The sequence below is a fragment of the Panonychus citri genome, unplaced genomic scaffold, assembly GCF_014898815.1.
Source record: "Panonychus citri isolate SS breed McGregor unplaced genomic scaffold, ASM1489881v1 Contig00040, whole genome shotgun sequence".
NCBI lineage: Eukaryota > Metazoa > Arthropoda > Arachnida > Trombidiformes > Tetranychidae > Panonychus > Panonychus citri.
Window position 1 is genome coordinate 495236 of NW_026515445.1, and position 22765 is coordinate 518000.

Consider the following 22765-nt stretch of genomic DNA (forward strand, 5'->3'; position numbering starts at 1 on the left):
ACAAGTGTTTCTGTATGTTTTTCTCTGGTGTTAATTGGTTGGTGGTAACGCTTCCAGAAGAAGAAGAAGAAGAAGAAGAAGAAGAGCAAGAAGGAGAAAGAAAAACCTTAAAGCCAAGGTAACATCAACACTAATCAAATCTCAATGATTAAGAAGAATTTTACAATTGACTTTATACTCGCACCCAAACTTGATCATATTTCAGCTAGTGCAACAACCATCTCAACAAACATCAACAACAACAACAACAACATCAACAGCAACAGGAGCAACATAAAAAATAGTATAAATAACAACACAAATGATGGTATAACAAATATAACAAACACTGAATGTAATAGTGATGAAACTGTAGTGCAACTAAATGTAGAAGTAGATAATTACAGTATTGACGGTGATGGTGATGGTGAAGGAGACAGTGATTTCAATGGAATCGGTGGCTTATCCCAATACTCAACTTCACCATCTTCGGCGACAGACAGAACTCAATTCAGAGATCCCGACAAAAAGACAATCCCTTTTTGTGCAAAATGCAAAATCCACGGTCAATATTTTCCAGTTAAAAACCACAAGGATCAATGTAAACGGCGTTTCTGTAATTGTGTTAACTGTAAGCTCATCGACAAAGGGAAAACATTACGAGGAAAAAAAGTCAAACGTGGTTAGTTGAACTGAACAATTTACATTTTCCACTTTTCCATTTTATTTTATTCTTTTCTTTTTTCAACTTATTTTCTCTCCATCTTCTATCAGTCTCTCTCTCTCTCTCTCTCTCTCTCTCTCTCTCTCTCTCTCTCTCTCTCTCTCTCTCTCTCTCTCTTATCCAATTTAATCGTCTTTCAGTTCGTCTTCTTCTCTTTTTTCTTTGACCAAAGTTAACCTGAGGTTAAAAACCCTACAGTTAAATCTCTTATATGTATTAACTTCTTGCTAACTTTTTAACTTAATTAAGGTAAACTGAAAATCTTTTCCATGCTTTTCAGTTCTCAGGCCGCAGGCCGACTGTTGAAACTTGTCTTATCCCCCAGTCGATGCCGTTACTTGACTGACTTACATTCAGACATACGAGTTAACAAATTGAATCTTCACTCTGTGCTGTGTGTTGCTGATTGTTGTAAATTATCTCATAGCTATCGATTGCTACCAATAGTTATTAAAAATCATGAAACCACTTCAGCAGAAAAGGCAAAAAAGAAGAAGAAAAAAGTAAAGAGTCAGAGACCTCATGTAAAGTTAATGATCTATTAGCTTGGAATGAGAAAAGTAACTCTTTTTCCTATTAACGGATGGCATTACTAGTAAATTGATCAACAATTGATCATCACTCAATGAAGATGATTAACAGCAATTATATTTTGTTTCTAAATTGTTTCCAGGATTAACTTTGATTCTTCTATCCCTTTAATGTCTACTAGTAATTAACGTTAATCGCATAACTTTTTCTTGCTCTCTTTCTCTCTTGTCGATAATATAAGAGAAGCAACAAGCATCTCGATAATAGAATCAATTGAATGAAATAAAATCTATTACATGATTGACTGATTTACTTTACGATTTTTTTTCTTCTTCTTTTTTCTTTGCTTATCATTTTGTACTTTGCAATTTAAATCAGACTCGATGATGATGCTCATCATCATCATCATCACCATCGTTATCTAGTTTACTATTGCAAATTAAAGTTAACCAATAGTTTTATCATTTTTCCACTTTTTGATTTTATAACTACAACAATCAACCAACTAACTAACTAGCAAAAAAAAAGTATTAGAAACTATTATTAAATAAGTATATACATTTATGTAAGTATTATTTAAACAATTCATCAAGTTGCTTTTTTTACGAGATTTAATCCGAAGGCGTTGCCGAAGGAGGATTTATGTATATCTCATATATAATATTTTCTTACGAGATAGTAAAGAAATGGCTTAAGATTCACCTTGGTAGAGAGAGAGAGAGAGAGAGAGAGAGAAAAGGGTTAAACCAACAATTAACGTATTTAAACACACAGAGAGATAGTGAAACGTTCAACTGAATATACGTTATTAACTGTGTATAAATCATGATGAAAGTAACTATGATTTTCTTTATTATCATCTCTCATCTTACCTTATCAAGTGTTGGGTCATGTGTTTTAACTGTTGCGTTAAATACTGGTTACCCTTGCACAGAATGGGGTAAATTTGATTTAATAGTAAAGGAAAAAAGGTAAAAAGTGTATTCTCTCTGCTCTCTCTCTCTCTCAGTCCAAGCTAATCGAGTTAAGAAATTGTAAAATCAAATTGATTAAATCAGCAAGGTCATCATCATCATCAGCGACTACTATTTGTTTTATCTATTAATATCATTATATTAGGGTTACCCCAGGGGATAAGCAAGTTTTTTTATGTAAATAAAACACCAAGAAAAAAAATCTAATATAAAATTGTTAAGATGAAGATGAAGATGAAGATGAGTTAGTTATAAAAAACTAAGGATGGAAAAGTTTCTCCATGATGATCATGATGATATCGATGTTGATATTTCTCTCTCTCTCTCTCTCTCTCTCTCTCTCTCTTCTCTCTCACTCTCTGTCTCATCATCTAAATCACTTATACTTTTCATTGGCTTTTAAGTTAATCAGTTTCTTTTTCTGTGTCTTGATAGTTTAGTATTTTTTTTTTCTTCTACTTTGATCCAATCTGATTGATTAATGTTGTTATTACTTGTTAATATTTTCCCCTGGACAATATAAAGATATTAAAGTCTAGTAGAAAAATTTATTGATTGTAAGGGTCAATATTCATTGTTAACAATTTAAACTGAATCAACCTTCAAACTTTAAATTAATATTGATCAAATATTGAGAAAAACAAATAACAACATTTCACTTTTTCTCTGTTTATCATCATGATAATTTCCTATGGAAATTGTTATAACATGTGATAGTTTTTAATTTCTTTTTTCTTCTTCCTTGATTATCTAATTAATATTGTAGTTAACAAATTAAACTTGACCACCGACAATCTCAAGACTCACAATCATCAAATTTGATTGTAATCAATTACTCTCGCTTGATAAAACATCAACACAACAACCGTTTATCCTAATTAACTAACTAATATTACAATTGTTTATGTTTAATTAACCAACAATAATCTAACGATATTATCAAATATAAACTTGATAATAATAATTTTTCATCACCTTGTCTCGATATTATTATTGTTTATCATCATCATCATCATCTTTTCCTCTTAACTCTTTCTTGTTGTTTATATTTCTCACTCTCTCTCTCTTCCACCCTGTCTGTCTGTCTTGTATTTCCTGTCTGTGTTTCCGTTTCCCTATAAATAGAACCCACCCCTCGAGTTGACTCGACTCGATAGCAATTTGATAAAATATAGGCTTGGGATAGAGATTCCCTGTTGTAGAGTTGTAATATCTTCTCTTTCTTTTCTCTCTCTCTCTCTTTTTCTCATTCAAACATTTTCCAACTTCTTTTCCTTTATTACATTATATTGAATTATTACTATTTATTATAATATCTAATATGATAAGCATTCAACTTGGAAATAATTGAGCTCTCTCTCTCTCTCTCTCTCTCTCTCTCTCTCTCTCTCTCTCTCTCTCTCTCTCTCTCTCTCTCAACCACCATCATCACCCATCCCAATCATCTCATTTTCAATGATAGAAAATTATTATTCAACTTTGATATCGAGGGTTTAAAACAAAAGGAAAACACATAAACATATAAAACATATCACATATATCATACATATAAATATATATTTCATGTAATTCATGTTTTTATTGCAAAGTTATTCATGAAATGTGAAATATTTTATGGTGAAAAATGTTGAATTAGTAGGAATCGAGGCGAAGTAGGAAGATGAAAGATGAACAAAGTTGTACAATATATTTACTATTATTATAATCATCCTGATGAAAATGATGATGATCATTATTGTTACCAATGCTTATTAGATAATATATATAATGATGATAAAATTACTGTTGTTTTTTTATTCATCTAAAACAATAGGAATGCTGATGGTGATTATAACCACAACATGTTGATTCCTCAACTTTGTTCAGAACTTTTCATCATGATCATTTTTCTTCTTCTTCTTTCTCCTCTTCATCTGAAACAACCGTTCTTTCATCAAATACTCATCTTCATTGAAGAGATAAAAGAGAGAGAGAGAGAGAGAGAGAGAGAGAGAGAGAGAGAGAGAGAGAGAGAGAGAGAGATGAAGATGCTGCTGATGAGAATAAAAGAAAAAACTGTTTTGCAATTCTCTCGTTAATTCCTAACATGAAATTGCATAAAATACCAATAGATTCTCAGTATTATGTCTACAATAAATTCTGTCAAAATGTTTTTACTATTAACTCCCTCCTCTTATTATTATATTAGTATTTTATATTCAACTCTTTCTCTCTCTCTCTCTCTCACTCACACATATACACATTTACTCACTATTTTAATAGCTCACATTAGAATCTCCCTTATCATCATGATCATGATCATGATGATCATTGTTATTATTATGATTATGATTATTATCCTCTCCTTATTTAGGCTCTGTTCAGCATCGTAAACACTTGTAGCCCCTCATCTTCATCATCATCATCATCTTCATCTTCTTCTTCATCAACTTGATCATCTTCATCATTTCCAACTCTCTCCCTCACCATCATCTTCCTCCCTCTTTCCCACTCTTTTCTGACTGTACTTTATTGTTGTCCCATTATTATCATCATGATTATTATTATCAGGGATGAGTGAGGAAAAGTAATAATCTTAATTTACAACCAATTAATGTCACTGAACATCCTGTGGTTAAAACTTAAGTCTAAGAAATGTTGATAATCATCATCGTCTCAGAATCTTTTGAATAAACTTAAACCTACGTTCTAGAAGTTTAGTGTTAACTTTTCATCATCAACATCATCATCGAGATGATGATAATTCTGATCTGAACCTTATTTTTTTTCACCTTTTCTCTTGAAAATTTGATTCTCTTTTTTTCTTGTATCCTTCACACTTACGATTATCGCTCTAAAATCGTTGTTGTTCATCTTTCAAATCTCAATCAAATTTTAATCATCAATGCGCGAAGAATTAACTTTCTGTTGTATGTAGCAAAAAAAGCACCATTTCTGATGAAGTCTAATTGGAGTGTTGGTTACTTTTCATCATTAACAACTTTCTCAACCACATCTAATTGATTTCTAAGTCTCTCCTTTTCTCAACTATGTTTTCCTTTCATTTTTTTCTTGGAATACAAAAAAACTATCATATATATTTAAGATTTTGTTAAACATTAAGACATTAACCATCCAAATGAAGTGGCAACTTATTTGTAATAGTAATAGAAAGTTGGGAAATCTATTAGCAAAATGATTGACTTATTTTTCCTGTTTCTCATCTCCTTCCATATAATATATGTTACTCTTAAATTAGTTTCTAATCATCTCATGTAGATTCTGATTATTATATTGCAGGGTAAAGATATAGGGTGTATATATAATGTCATGTTAGACCTTAATCGTTGACCTTTTTTTTGTTGTATTCTTGACGATAATGATGCTGATTAACACTAAATTACAACAGTGGGAACACTTAGTTTATTGACCAAAGTTTGATTATGTTGCTGAACAAAAAAAAAGGATTGAATTGAATTGAATTGATACCAATCAACTCATTATCATGTAATAGAGTAATTAAATACATAAGAAAAAAAGAGCTACCTGTTGTATGTATTGGGCTAATTGTCGATTGATTCAACATGGAAATTGTAATATCCAACATTGATGGAACAATTAAGAAAAACATGAGAGAGAGACTAATAGACACAAAACTCAGAGGGAAAAAAAGAAAGATATAAAAATAACAATTAAAGACAATTTCATTGTCAACAATTAACTTTATCATCTCTCTCTTTCCATGTGTCTCTTTGTCTCATATCTTTTGTTTCTGAGACTGTAGATACACAAGAACAACATCAACATCTCATTGGCATAAATTTTAATTACTTTTTCTCGTTTACGGTTGGCTTATTAATTGTTATTGGTAAAAGATTATCATTATTGTTATTAACCACTCAAGTCACATCACAGTCCATAGGTAAAACTAATGGACAGCCAATTGAGAGGTTATAATGATGATTATCGGATTTATTTTCTGAATTTATGAATGGAAATCGATTTGACTGAATGAGAGAGACCAATTGATACGAATTGTCTCCAATCAACAATTGGAGACAATCAAGAAACAATTAACACTCTGTTACACAACAGAAAACATAGCGAAGAAAATTTTTCCTCTACTATTAATTTAACTTGCAACTTTGGTAACTACTCTTAATTTATCACCCAATCACCCAAGAAGATAAACTAACTTTAATTAACTAATTGTAATGATTCATTGTTAACATTTAGCTTGGAAGACAGTTTAATAACCATAATTTAAATTGTTCATCATCATTTGATAACAGTTATTATCATTGCAATGATAATTATTGATTAACAAGGTTAAATGATTTCCAATTGCGTGATTCAATTGAATTGGATAAATAAAAAGTTCCAATAAAAAAAAGTTATCATTATTTATGAATAACTTAATTATTATTGTTTGTTAATTACTATTAACAAACACAATGATTAACAGCATGTTCGTGGTTCTTGTTGCTTTTAATTGTTAGGTAACAATTAACTTGATTGGTCAATCATTATGTTTATTTTTTTTTTCGCTCTCATGTCCAATCAACTAGAATCCATTTTGTTTCCGTGGTTTTCACTTGATTGGACAAATTAAGTTAATTGTTAGCGAAGAAAAAAAAAAGTTTTAATCAATTGCAATTTCTTTTTTTTTATCCTTCTACAACTTAATTTTTTCTTGATTGTTACAATTAACTTAACTCTTTTATCTTTACTGGGATTCCCTTTTGTATTAACAGTGTGTTAATCATTTTAATTGTAATTGCAGTTGTGGTGAAATAATTATGATCAACTGGTAATTATTGCAACTTGATTATCTTGATTGTTGTCACTGGTTTAATGAACTTTTCAGTTTCAAACTCTACCTAAGGTCTTGTTGATTGAATTAAATTGTCCCAGATCATTTTTACCACTTCCACAATTGTATAATGATAATTTACTGATTGTTAATTGTTGTTATTTATTTCAATTATCTAATTCATACCTGTAATTAGTTGAATCCTTTCATTTTTTTTAGGTTTTTTAAATTGTCTCACTAATTGTTGAAAATGTGAAACAATTGACAACACAGTAAATATCACTTTTAAATCATTAGTATAAACAACAATCAGATTAAATTGTGATTAATTGACTACAAGGAAGAGACGAGCTCACAACTATCAGGTTACAATTAAAAGATTTTTTTTCAATTAATCTTTGATGATGATAGCAATCAGCCTGATCAAATCATCTTATCTCAGTTACAATCAAAACTAATCAATCTAATTTCAAAGTGAATCTAAACTTTTTTAATCACCTTGATTACTTCAACATGATCACAATTAACTAATCAGCTAATTGAAAGTACGAAAAAAAAATAATAAATATAATAAATAATTCCCAATAAAAGTTATAATCAATTGATTGTTGAATCTGGTGGCCGCTTCATCACAATTAAATGATCACAAATTTGATTGATTGATTAAATTAAACCAAGTTAATCAAATTGAGAAGCAGCCAAATGACTTAAATAGTAACAACAATTAGCAATACCTTTAATCATGTTAATAAATTACTTTTAACTAGTTGATTAAGTAAAAAAAAACCATTGAAATCATTCATTGTTAGTTAGTTTCCTTGTTAAATTTTATGATCCTTAAAATTATGATTGTAATTATGATTAAAGTGATTACAGTAGTAGCACAATTATCGTTATGTTAATCACAATTAGTTTTTCATGATTACCATTCATACCTAATCATGATGATGATCACAATTAGCTATCACAATCTAACAATTTTAATCTAAATGATTTAAAAATTCCTAACGTTAAACTAACGAAAGCGAAACTAAATACATTTAGAAAAAAGTTTGTTACGTTAATTGTTGTCAGTAAATTATTCAAATTAAGATCGTTGGTAATGATAATTAGAAACTTGTTTTTCTCCAACGTTAATAAACGTTTTTTTTCGTCAGCAATGGTTAAAATTCAACAAACAATTAGTTAATTAGACAACTTTTTTTTCTCACTTCTTCACTAAACCATTAACTCTGTCCCATGAAAAGTTTGATTAATTTCAGCAATTTATTTCAATTATTGTACTACAATTAGATAACAACGACATTTAAACAACATCAACATTGTATCAAACTGTTGGTTAATTAATCAGTTCCAATGATAAGTAGTAAATTTTGTTTTTCTTTGCTTAATTGCTATTAACTAATTTACTAATTTTTTGTTAGTAAATCGAAAACTTTGTTTCCAATGTGAACAATTTAGATAAACAATAAAATTTAATATCAATCAACAATTAATTGATGATGATGAAGATGAGGATGATTACGATTATGATGATGATGGTTACGCTTATAATTAATGGTTAATTATAATTATAATAATATGCAATTTGAAATCATTGATTATAATTGTTTTCAATTTATTATTAAATTGTATTTAATCACGTGTTGTTGATTGATTGATTGTGTCACTTGTTTTTAAATTGTCTCATGTTAATTAGGTTTCAAAGAGTTAGATTATTATGATTGGTTTCAATTGTTGATAATGTTTAATTATCATGCAAATCACAATTTAATTTGGTAATTGTAATTAATGATAATCTTAATTTCTCACCCAACATCATCATCATGTTAAAGGTAGAAGAGGAAAAGATTAACTTGAATTAAAAACTGTTAATTAAGTTAATTGTTGGTCCTAATGGTTTACCCTTTTTGTTAATTATGTTTTCCTATTTCAAGAAAAAAAAGGAACAACAATTTTTATTGATTAATCAACATAATTATCATTGATTATTAACGATAATGATTATCAATACAAGAAGACAGATAGAGAAAAGGTTAATCCAATTCAATTTTCCAACAATTAACTAAATATACTCGTTAATCTATGTAACTTAATTATCGAGTAAATTACAATTGATCAACATTCTCAATGGACTTTTTTTCCACTATTAATTTCTTGGTTTCTACACTCAATCAATCTCGTTTCTTGTGTTGATGATTAAGATGATTTGGATATCCTTGATTAGACGATTAAATTGATGACCTTGATTATTAAAATGATTGGATGTTAATCCTTCAATTAATAAACCTTCAATTATCTCAACTCTTTTTTTTTATTGTTGCTAATTAACTTACAATCTTCAATCAATTGTATTCATGGTCAAGGTAACAATCAGTGTGTACTGATTATCAGCATGAATTTCATATAAGTTTCAATTTTCTCTTATAAACACAATTAAATTGATTGTTCATTAATTGTGTTACCCTTTTTAAAAATTTTCTGCAACAATTTAAATCAACAAAACAGAAAATACGAATAATTAACAAACGATTATCGATTAATTGATTAATCAATTAATCGAAATGAGCATCAGGTGGGATTATTATTATTTTCCTCTCGTTGGTAACAAAAAGTCAACTCTTTACATTTGATTCTTAATTTTTAATTGTGAATCTAATTTTCCTTCAATCAATCAACTGTCTCTCTCTCTCTCTCTCTCTCTTTACCTCAATATTGTTCTTTTATTTTGATTAATAATATCAGTTAATTGTATCGAAATTCAGTGATCAATGTAACTAGAAAAAAGAATCAGAAAAAAAGGGTTAGGCCTTTAAACTAATAAGTAAATGTTTCTCTTTTTTTCTCTTTGCTTTTTTCTCTTCTCTCTCTCTCTCATCTTGTTCTTCAACAACTTGTCACTGCCTCCATTTATCATCCACCTTCCCTCTTGTAATTAAATTTGTCTGCTGTTGTATTTGTTCCTACCTCATGATTAATTTAATTCCTCTAATTAATCACCACAGGTAGAGGCAGAATTACAATTAATAACTAATAACTGGTTAGTGTGTGTAGACAAAAAGCTCAACGAACAACAAAAAAACACCAAAATCTCATCTATCCTCTCATATGTGTCTCTCTCTTTTCCGTATGTTGATTTTTGTTGCTGTTTTTTTTTTGTTACCTACTTGTTGATGCTTATCCTTTTTTTGCCAACATTAACATTATATTATTACTTTAAGAGTCTCTCCTTTTCTAATTCAATTGAATTGAATTGATTAACAAAACGAGAGACTCTGCTTGATGTCTACAATAGAGAGATAGATGTGTTCATACATTTATTAAATCAAGATAATAGTAATAAAAATGACTAGGTAATAGTCATGGAAAAGGTACTTGAAACCTTTTCCATGTTAATCCTTTTTCTGATTCTCTCTCTCTCTCTTTTCCAGTTCAGATTATCTATTCAATGGATTTGAAGTAATCAACATGGAGAATCAACTGAAAATACTTTTTTTCTCTCTTGCAATTCTCATATATATATAATATTAACCAAAAGGGTTAATCAACTAATCAACTAAACTAACTAATTGCTTGAAAGAAGCAAAAAAAAAAGACATTAATATGGATAAATTAAAATACTACTCACTTGTTAGTATTTACTAATTGAATTCTGTGTGTGTCCTGTCCCTTAATCATCTCAATTTAATCAATTATTTCATTTATACAAATGTAATAATCCATATAAACTTGATGATTAGTTAGCATTTTAATGGTGATCACAATGATTATCAAATTAATATTGATTTAAATTGCTTTCTATTGATTATTGTCTTATATTAATATGATTCTTGATAATGATAATTATCATGATTGTAATAAGATGATTATTTGTGATTTTCTCTCTCTCTCTCTTAATATGATTAACTTAATCGTGATTATCTAATTTTGTTGTTGGCGTTATGTTGAAGATTAATAGATTGAATTAAATGTTAATTTCTCTCAATACTTGACCTGATTATGATTATGATTTACTACTTAATAATTTATTATCATGATGATTATTTACTGTTTTAAGGTGTGAATAAGATTCTTATCTGTTAATGAGAAAATTGTGGTTAAATTGTTAATTTAATCATAAATAATTTATTTCGTATATATGAATTAGCATCTATACCAATCAATTTGATATTAACCTGATAATTAACGTTAATTATAATGATGATGTTGTTACTATTTTCCAATTGAAATATCACAATTAACTATAACTGGCCTACAATTAGCTAATTGAAAAACTTGATTAGATTCAAGTCTTGATTATTAGTTGATTTAATTTATTGATGTTTGGATAATTTTCCCTCTCTGATTATAATAATTGCTGATTGTTAACTAAATTAAAGAGGAGGATGAAAAAGTTAATTGGTTAATTTGTTGATATGTGTGTTCATCTTAATTGGTGATCGTTTATTGACCCTTAACAATTAAGATTGCGAGAATCTATTAATTATTGTAAATTGATCACAAATAATTGGAGAGAAAACTTAAATTTTGACTTGAACAATTAAAATATTGAAAATTTGATTGGTTCCATCAAACAAACCAGAAAAACAATCAACACTATGATGATAATAGATTTGGTTAGTGTGATTTAACACTAAATTACAAATTATCATGAGAATATTTAATTGTGTTTACTTTTGTACAATTTAGTAAATTGTTTTTCCTCTTTGTGTATGTTGTGGGTTATGTATGTTTGGAATAATGTCAAAAACGAGATCATGGAACAGTAATCATGTAACTAACTATTCATCTGTAAAATAATAAAGTAAAAAAGTTGCGATCAACCAGATGAAAAGAACTTGAGAAACAAATGGAGGAAACAGAAGTGGAAGATGAGGAAGATGAGGAAAGAGAGGAAAGAAAGAGAAGAAAGAGATGATAAAGATGATAGAAAGAGAGACTAAGACAAAGGAAGAGAGAGAGAGATGAATCCTTTCTCTCTCTCTCTCACTGTTTCTCTTCAATATTATTACCATAGTAACAAATGATATATGATATTTGGATAAGATGATGAGAGAGAAAGAGTTAACTAAGATAAAGATGAGGATGATGATGAGGATGATGATGGCGAAATAGTAAATGATGTTGAGGCCATTTTAAGTTTATGACCCAAAACATATCACACAAAATAACATAACCTTTTTTTTACTCCTTTTGTAGTTACTCTGAACAATTGCACAATAATAACTAATTTCATCTTCTCGTTTTTGGATGAGAATCGTAATTTAAGTATAAATAATCACAATTCTAATAATTACCAAGATTGTAAAAGAGAAGAAAAAAAAACTAATTAATTTTAATTTATCTTCTTTTCTCGCGATGAAAGTGTTTCCTCTGAGAAGAGAAAAAAAAACTTCTCAACAAGAAAAGAAAAGTTTATCTTTTGGAATATTGAGTTTTAGAACATCGAACACAATTTTCTTCTCTTATTTGTCTCTCTCTCTCTCTCTCTCTTGTTCGATTATTCTGAAAAAGAATATCAATATCATCAACTATTCGCATGGTCAGTTAAGTGTTCGACCAACTGACCAACAATCTAAATCGATTCGAAACAATTAACAAAGTTTAGACCAAAGAAAAGGGAAAAGGATTAACCAAAACTCTTGACCACAAACAACAGACACAAATGATAATCATGGAATAAGATTAAACCGATCAGCTGATCCGTGGTGACAATTTCACCTTAGAATTTGAATAAGTTTGTTTTCTCTTTCGTTTTTTTTTTATATTCTCTATAGCTTTTCCTCTCTCTCTCTATCTTTTTGGTTAACTATTAATTAACCTCAAGTCAGTGATGTTAATTAATTTGTCATTCGTTATTATGGGTGATGAATATATAATTAAAAGTGTGATGTCAAACGTGTGACAATTGAATTATATTCTAAATTGTGTCTCTATCTGATTCTCTCTCAAATTGGCACATTATTTTTCTTTTTCTGCTCTTCGAATTGCCTATTATTTTGATTCTATTCTAACAACATGGTGACAACCCATTGTTAGTAACTCTTGACTTGTTTTCCACAATGGTAACTACAATCTCTTTCTTCTGTATCAATATATCTTGTTTAATGTGTGACAATTAAACCACAATTTAATCAACAAGTTATATAAGAGACAATTTTGAATATTTGGGCGTAAACCCTCAGGGTATATTATTATTATCGCTTATCAGTCTCATTCACTATTCGTTGCTATCGTTTATTGGCTTGGATTGAGATGATCTGTGGTGTGATGGAAAATCACTCATCCACCTCCTTCACTCTTTTAATGTGTAATCAAGTTTTCTACTATCATCATCATCATCATCATCATCACTTGTGTGTTGGTTGATGTTCAATGGCTTTTAATCAAACTGACAATTTATCTCTAAGTAACATAGTAGTTGTCGTAGTAAAGTTAATTGGTTTAATTGTCACCATTTACAACATTCATCTCAGCTGATGATAGTTTTTCTTGCGCTTTTTATTTGCATTCTGATAACAAATTGTTGATCAATTGATAGAAAAGGGTGTGGTACATGAACATGATGATGATGATGAACATTTTCTCATGATCAACCTGTTGAATTGCAGAATTTCAATTGAACTTCTTTTCTCTCTCTCTCTTGACTAAATTAACTAATTACTTACATTTTAACGAAAAGTACAAGATATAAATTCTATTTGTTTTATATTTTGTTTTCTCTTCCACTGATTCAATGATAATGTTAATTTCTCTCTTTCTCTCTCTCTCTTTTTTACTCACTCATTCAATCAAAACTCTTTGGGAAAAGTTTCGTATGAGATTAATGTGAATTGTGTCTCTCTGTTGGGAGACAATTTAACAAAATCAATATTTAAATTGTATAATGTCCACCAATAGACTCGTAAGCCCATTAATTTACTATTCAGCTCTCTCGTTCTCTCTCACAATTTAAATTATTTTAATCACTTTATTCAAGTAGATTGTTGCACTTACTCGCAATTTATCCTAATGACCTCTTCTCTTTTTTATCTTCATCTTCTCTACTTGAACTCATTTTTCTTTTACTAGTTATCCTTTTTCTCCATCCTCATCAATTCCACATCTCTCTCTCTCTCTCTCTCTCTCTCTCTCTCTCTCTCACTCGCTCACTTTTCTTGTGTAATTTAACCCTTTTCTCCCTTTTTGTTATTCACTGGGAAACAATTAATACATAAAATGATAAAATGAGTTTTAAGTATTATTATTGTTATTGGTTGATTGTTGGAAAGACACTTTAAATTGTGAGTCCTTTTAATTTACAAAATTAACTCACTAAATCAAGTTTAACTTTAACACAATTTAGGTATTAAGTTAATAATAATTTAATCAATTAACCGTTGACAATATCAAATTAAATTGATTATCATAATAACGGTAACTCCTTTTTTTTCATTCACTCTCTATTTTCACCATTAATTAATTATTTATTTACTAATCAATTTAAATGATCCATTCACTTTAATTGTTATTATTGTAAAAATTTTGTTTTTTTTGCTTTACCTTTGTACTGATAATCAATAATTTAAATCATTTAATCATTTTCAATGTTGACGGGAAGTTAAATTATCATTAATACAAATTGTTTGTTAACATTGATTGTTAAGAGTAACAATCAACATTGATTTGATTTTTTTTTTTCACTTCAATGGGAGAGACTCTCAACTTTTTTTACTGATTATCAGCTAATCAATATTGAACAATCAGTTTAACATCTAATCAATAATCAGTTTTATTAGTAAATTGTAAAAATCCTAATTGAAACTGTTGATTGATTCAATTTAACTAATATCTAACTTTGTTGTCTGAATTTAAGTAACTTAATTAACCTCAACTTATCTTGTAATTAGTTAAAAAAAATCAATATCTTTTCATTGACACTTCCTTGTCTGTCTGCAATCAAATTGAATAGTTGAACCTTTGATTATCTTTGATTAACTAATTGTAACTTATAATATGAATGATGATGTGGTTAATATATTTAAGAATCAACAATTAAGTACATGATGTCCTTGAATTAATCAACTATTGGTTAGTTTGAAAGTTTATTGAAACCAGACAAATGAATTGAATACTCATTTAATTTGATTATTGAGATTGATTTTGTTGCCTTGTTGTTAATCAACTGATTAACTTAATTGTTATAACAAAAATGAACAAGTTAAATTAATCTTTTATATTTATCATTTGGTATAAAAGATAAATTGAAATGATATTAATTATGATTAAGAATCGGAATTCATTCCCAGTAACAGATCAGGGAGTTATTTCTTATTCTGTTGATTATTTATATCAATGAATCTCATCCTCATCCTCATCCTCATCCTCATCTTATTGTTATTAAGGTGAAGATGATGAGGATAAAGATGAAGATGATGAGGATAAAGATGAAGATGATGAGGATGAGGATGATAAACAATCAGCCTAAATGATGAAAAATAAAAGTTAATAATATAGAGTCTTTGAGGTTTACAAATTCGTTGAAATGAGATCTATATATTCAGAATCAACTCAGCATCCTCATCACCTTTATCATCTTCATCAACTACATCATCATCTTCAAATTTATCATCATTAGCATCTTTATCGTGTCTTTATTGTAATAATACATTTTCTCATTCTCTCTCACTCTCCTCTTACTATTATCAACAGGATTAAATTATAAGTCTTTATGTTTTTTTTTATCAATTTTAATTATGACATTAACGAGACTAATTAGTGAGTAAGATTTTCACTATTTCATTTCAATATGATTAACAATTTAATCTCAATTTTAAATAAAGTTAATTGTTGTTGTTGTTTTTTGTCAGCAATATGGTTACACGGTAATAAACAGAGTTAACAATTTAACTAAATCAGTGATTAACCTTGTCTTTTATCTGGTCAGTTCTAGTCCATGTTGTTGTTTAAATCATTCACAATTAAAAGGTTATTGACTTAATCATATTTTTGGAGTTTTTTTTTTACTATATGACAATTATAATGATTAAATTGTCACTATGATTATGATTTTAATTATGACCAATAAATTATAATCAATTTAAAAAGTTAACCTTGTCATCTTGAGGTTACCTTGTATTTAGATGTTAAATTGTTTGTATTTAAAAATTGACTCAATTAAAATGTTAACAATTTGATTAGTAATTGCATTTGTCAACCTTATGAATTTACAATTAACTTAATCATGTTTCCTTTGTTTTATCATTATTTTTGCTTCCAGTTGATTTCATTAACTTGATAGTTAATTTGTTGCCTTAATTATTTTAAGTTAATTTAGATTTTGTTTTTCTCCTTCTTCTAATTTATCTTTTACCTGTTTAATTATTCATTGTTAATTGTCATAATTTATTACATTGATTATGATGGAAGATGAGTATGATGATGAGATTGTGATTAAATCATTACGATCAATCAAATTAGTTGACAATTAACTTTTCTCCAAAAGTTTGTTTCCCAACTAATTTCATCGCAAACTTATTATTAAAGTTAAATTGTCCGCAGTTTTTTTTTCTGATTTAATTTAATTGTGATCGTTAGATATCATTAATTTTAACTTTTCACCTTCACCTATGTGAGTGCCAATCAATAAGTTAATTGCTGATTATTTGCTGATTAAAACCTGTAAGTTGATAAACAGGTTCCCAATTGGATCTAAATCATCATCTCATTGGAATGGAATCAAGAGGAAAAATTATTGGAAATTAAATTGCACAATTAAAGCTTCTCAACGATTATAATTTAACTGATTATCTTCTTAATTTTCTTACTCTTATTACCTTAATTGTTAACAATTTAATTGGTTTCGTGTGTATATTAAGTCAACTTATTCATTTTAATTCTTAATTTCCTTTTTCTTTCTCATCTTAATCATTACTACAATTGAGTTTGTCTGTTTGTTTTTGTCACTTTGTTGTTAATTAACTTGATTGTTGTTATTTGATTTTCTTTGCACAATTAAAATTAATTTTGTTACCATAATAATGTTAGTAAATGTCTTAATCATCTTGATTCAAATGTTAATTGCTTTCCATTGTGTGTCTCAATTGATTAATTGTTTGTCAACCATGAAAAATGTTTTCCTATCCCTTTAATTGTTGTGTTACTATTGTTGAATTAATTAACCATTTAAAGTTTTAATTTATTGTTCATTTTTTAGTTATATTTATTAATTGTTACTCATTGATTAGATTGCCAATTGATTTAGTTGTTAATTGCCTTTGAATATATAAATTGTTTGCCAAGTGTCTTAGTTACTGTTAGTTAATTAATGGGTGTCAACTTTTTTCTTGCACAATTTAAATTGATTTTTCATGTAAATAATAACAATTAATTATCCAAGATGATTTTTATTGTTTAAATTAACTGAATTAATTTAAATTAACTTGAGGACAATTTATGTTAATATAATTGAAAAATTTTCTCGTCTTTTTTATTCAACACTTTAAATTAATCGTATCATCAATTTTGATTGTTGATCAATAGATTTGAATTGTTTTGTCAATTTTTTTTTTACTTTTTTTCTCAGATCGATATTGTTTTCCAACAATTAACCAATTAAGTGACATCTCATGAAATTGTAATTAACTCTCAGCATGCAAACCATGTTGAAATAATCACAATTTTCAAAGGTTAATGAAAATTCATTTTTGTCTTGAGGTGGATAATCAAGATGACAGAAGATTGATTAACCAATTATTTCTGTGTTAATTTAAATAATTTCATGTTGAAATAGTGAGAGAGAGAGGGAGAGGGAGGCAGGGAAAGGACAAGAACAATTATTAAATTGTTAACAATCAACGCCATGTATGTAAATTAGAATACAAAATATCAAAGAAAGAGAGAGAGAGAGACTGATGGAACTTGTTGAACAATCAACTCAATGTTCACAATTAACTTTTCCACTATTCGACTTGTTGATTTTCCATGATGAATTTACCTTGATTAAGTGATTGATTAACGCAACGAGATCGGGGTGGGGTGAACAGTCGGGATATTGCAATATAGTTGTTGAAGTTTTTTCGTTAATTGATTGTTGATTTTGTTTTCTTGTTTTCTCTTTCACAATCAATCAGATACATCTTTAGATTGCCGATCAAATCGCTCTAATCGACGGGCATCTCCCCGAGATGTGATGGCTTTGGCCGGTCAATACAAAAGTGATCTTAAATGTTTAATCTCCAAAGAACCAGGACCTGAAGGAAGCCGAATGGAGAGACTGTTGAGTTCAATTCTAAATTTTTTACTAAAGAAAAACGGTTTCGATGCAGATTCATTGAAGAAAAAATTTCGAGCAGGTAAGTTGCAACACTTAACAATTAACCCCAACAATTAAACCTCCAATCCATAAACAAACTCCAGTATCTATACAATAAGTGTGAATACAACTACTAATAAAGATATTAGAATAATTTTCATTGAGAGAAAATTGTTTTTCTCTCCTCTAAGTATTTTCGCCAGTGATTATCATCGCAATAATTATGGAGATGATTATGATGATGTTGTGACTGTTGATGATGATTAACTTGAAACCCATGATAACTAAGGAGAGAGAGAGAGGGTTAATGATGTTATCATTATTATTTAGAGAAATTTAGTTAATTGTGTTGAAGGAAAAGCCTTAACAATCGTAATTTTCTCATAATTTACCAACAAGGTGATGGTTACCTGAATGTTTCCTTCGTCTCTCCATTAACTTGTGGTCTTATTTTTGAAACTTTAAATTGTTTCCTTTCTCTGTCTCCTTGTTTCCATTATCATCTACTTTTCAAGAATACAAGACAATCAGTTAATTATATAGAAGAAAATTAAAGAATCGATATTGATTTGGACAAATGTAACTTGATTAATGGCCCAAGAGAAGATGTTGATGTTTATCCATTACCTTTTCTTTGTTATCTTACCGTTTATCATTTAATTTCATTTCAATTTCCTCTTCAGTTTGTCTTAATTAACATTCACGTTCCACTTGTAGATTTATCTGTTTAACAGCGATAATTATCTGATTATAACTCGTTTTCTTCTTATATATTTATATATATTTCTTTGCTCTTCATTTCGCCATCTTCTTGGAGGCTCTCATTTAGATGAATGCATAATTTAATGAATGATGATTCTTTTTCTTGTCAGAGAAGTGTAATAGTTGCTCACTCGTTCTCTCTCTCTCTCTCTCTCAAGTTAATTCAAGATCTCCAGTGATATATATTTGAGAACCATAGAATCACCACCAACTCACTGTTTCCATTGAAATTATACCGAATAATATGAAGATTATAACGATGAGATAAACTCTTTGGTTACCCAACGTCAGATTAGTTAAATAAATCACGATTGAAGAGAAGAGGATGAAATGAAAAACAAATAAGAAAAATTGTTAGAATAAAATGGCGATGCAATGATACACAATTTGAAAGGAGATGAAGAAGATGAAACAGAATTTAGATTGAATTATCGTGATACAAGTTGATTGATTAACTGTAAAATTAATTTACAATTCGCTGATGATTCTTTGCAATTCTGCTGTTGTTTGGATACGAAGAAGAAGAAAAAAACGGATCATCAGAATTCCTTGAATTTTCTGGTTTATCTTCATGTAGATTTGAAAATTTTATCTCCAAAATGATCATATTTCCATTCCTTTTGGTGGATTGCTGATTCTTTTTCCTCTTTTTCTTCCTTTAATCTCTCAAATGTTCCAAATGAGAGATAAAAAGGAGAGAGAAAACTTGAGATTGAACTTATTGAATGAATGTTTCAGGAAAATCGACTCTTGATTAAAATGGAATGACAAATGTAAATATCAACAGAAATAGCAAGAAAAGAGACTCTAAAGAGACAAAGAAACAAGAAAAAGTATAAATTAGTTGATTGGGATAACGAATGTTTCATTTAAATGGTAACCTTTTTGCTTTTTTTAAAAAATCAAATCCAAATTCTTGAGTCTGATTAACCTTGTAAATGATTTGGGTTTTTGTTTCATCCGATGTGTTTAAGTTGCTTGTTCATGTTGCCAATTCTTGAATATCCTTGAATCAATGTATCATCCTCACCATCATCATCTTCATCATCTTCATCTTTATCATAATCATATCCAGACTAACAGGTCATGAACCGTTCAGAATGATAAGTACAGAAAGGGATAGATTGATTGACGAGAATGAATCAAACCAAAATCTCTCAAATATCAGCCACAGCAACAAGAATTCACAAATAACCTTGGGAGATTTAGAGTGTTCAATCCAATGGAGAAACATAAACACAAGTAGCTACAAACAGAAGACACTTAATGTGTAAATGAGAGAGAGAGAGTAGTTAATGAAAAAGAACCAGAGAGAAATATGAAACGAAATGATTGCGATTATAATTACAATTCCATAACCATTATTGTCTCTGTGTAATAAATGCGAACAGAGATATATGAGATTGATGGAGAAAAGTTGATTAACTCATTAGATTGAGAAAATTGAGAGAGAGAGAGAGAGAAAGAAATACAATGACAACATTAAGAAAAGATCATCATCTTACCTTTTAAAGTTTCGTTGGTTAGTTAATCCTTTTCTTGGAACAATTAACTTTTAATACGAAGGTTAATTCTGCGTGTGTTTGTGAACAATTAGAGAAAATTTAGATTAGATACAAATATCGGTTTAAGAAATAATTCCAATGTGTTAATTGGACTTGAAAAGTGTTCGATTCCAATGACAATGTTTCAACTCTTTTCGATCCAATCTCATGTAATCTTATCCAATCTCTTTCCATGTTGATTAATTGTCTCTGTTTTTTTTATCTTCTCTCTCTCTCTCTGTAATCTATCTTGTTCACTAATTAGTTGCCAGATTCATTGAGGAAAAGAAACGAGGACGTAATTGTAATATTCTTGGGGGAATCAATAGTTTACATGGAGAATCAAGTGAAGTCGTTGGACCGTCAAGTCCACCATCATTTACGGAACGTTTGAATCTTGATCGACCTCGACATTTATCATCTTCTTCGGCAACGAATTTCTCTCCACAGAGTTTAACTTGTTTATCCACAAGTCCAAATACTATTATAATACCAACCAATTTACCGCCTCCCTTGATATCCTCTTGTTCACCTTTAACTGGACCTGGAACTTTAACCTCTCCACCAACAGGAATTCCCGGAGGAGGAACAGGAACCGTTTTAACCTTCACCCCGACTCCTTTGCTATCGAAAAGCACCAAGGGAGCGAACAATACTTCCTCTTTATCATCATCTTCAGCCTCTTCTTCCATTTCATCTACCTCCTCATCGGCATCTTCTTCTCTCACCTCAGCTGCTGCCGCGGCCGCTGCGTGTTCGTCAATTTTATCTCTCACAGGAACAGAATATTCAGTCTCCTCCGTTACAGCGATTCCTCAGCCAACCATATTTTCCTCTTCTCTTTTTTGTCCAACGTATCCCTATTCTCCTTTGGTGACCACTGGTGGTCCACTCCAATCACCATATCAAACGATCAACTGTCCAACTGGAATCATCCGATCCCCATCTTCCTCTGTCTCTCCTGGCAAAAGCTCATTTTCACCTCACCATCAACCCGTTAGCGCCCGAAATAGTCCCAATTCTTGTGCTAACTTCAATAGGACAAATCACAATGTCAGCATTCATTTAGCCGACACTCTTCACAAATCAACTAATCATCACAATCACCAGCACGCGACATCTTTATACTCCTTCTTAGGATCTAATTCGGGTGCAATTAATCTCAGTAAAAGATTAAATTGATCTGTGGTAATCTCTTCAAAAGAGAAATCAACAAATCAAACAAAATCAAAGACTAGTGATCCAAAATTCGTTAGGATTAAACACAAAAAGAAAATCAAATTACCGCTTAAAATTCAGAATTTTTTGCTTATTCTTTTCTCTCTTCTTCTTCCACCTTTTCGAAACAACAAACAAATTGTTCAACTTCCTTTTCCTCTTCTCATCTTGATTTTATATTCTCTCTCTTTCCTTAATCATATTGTTAATCTTAATCCATCATCACTATCCACCAATTCAACATCAACAATCAACAGATTTCCTTCTGAAGATCAATGGAAACAAATCCAAGTGAACAACCAACGAAATCGATGGACAAAAGATGAATATAAGATTATAAGATTAACGATATGACGAATGGTTGACCCAAGACCGAAATCCCGAATCAAAAGAAACGGAAAAGGAAACAAAATTCAAAATCAAAATAATTTAACTAATTATCGATAATATTAAATATTAACCAGACCAAGTCACTGACTATAAACAAAGAAAAGCAATCAACGACCTTACACCTTTAACACGAAGCTCAAACGTTTCGAAACCTTTTTTTTCATCATCTTCATCGTCATCAAATCTAAAAATTTGAATTGATCTTTGTTAGTTCATCGTTAACAATCAACATGTTATTTAATCATATTCATTTTGTCAACACAATCAACACAAAGGAAAAGAACAAAAAAAACATTCAACAAATTGTTAGCATTAAAATGCATCATAATCATCATCTTCTTTTCAAATCAACACAATTTTCAGCGTGAAAACACAAAAACTCATCAAATCCCTTAACATACAAGAAGAGAAACAACAAAAGCAAAGAAAATGAAACAACAAAAAAATCAAAATATTCTAATTCTAATTATGATTCTTAATTCGTATTCTAATTTCGGATGAAAGAGCCAAAGGCTCTCAATTGTACAAAGTTCTATGTTTTTTTCGCCTTCACCTTTT

The 22765-nt window shown here is 29.2% G+C and overlaps 1 protein-coding gene across 1 annotated transcript; it reads left to right on the top strand.

Moving 5' to 3' along the window:
• The first annotated feature begins 112 nt into the window (after positions 1-112).
• On the top strand, positions 113-22563 carry LOC128397821 (uncharacterized). The gene is made up of 4 exons (XM_053358580.1): positions 113-118; positions 206-661; positions 18112-18333; positions 20865-22563. The coding sequence occupies exons 3-4, from the start codon at positions 18171-18173 to the stop codon at positions 21779-21781; spliced, it is 1080 nt and encodes a 359-aa protein (XP_053214555.1). The 5' UTR covers positions 113-118; positions 206-661; positions 18112-18170; the 3' UTR covers positions 21782-22563.
• Positions 22564-22765: the final 202 nt, after the last annotated feature.

What these genes read in the sequence shown, in the direction of transcription:
- LOC128397821 (XM_053358580.1), top strand. Translation starts at nt 18,171, where the DNA reads ATGGCTTTGGCCGGTCAATACAAAAGTGATCTTAAATGTTTAATCTCC. An exon ending in GAAGAAAAAATTTCGAGCAG is followed by an intron (nt 18,334 to 20,864) that starts GTAAGTTGCAAC and finishes TTCACTAATTAG; the next exon opens with TTGCCAGATTCATTGAGGAA.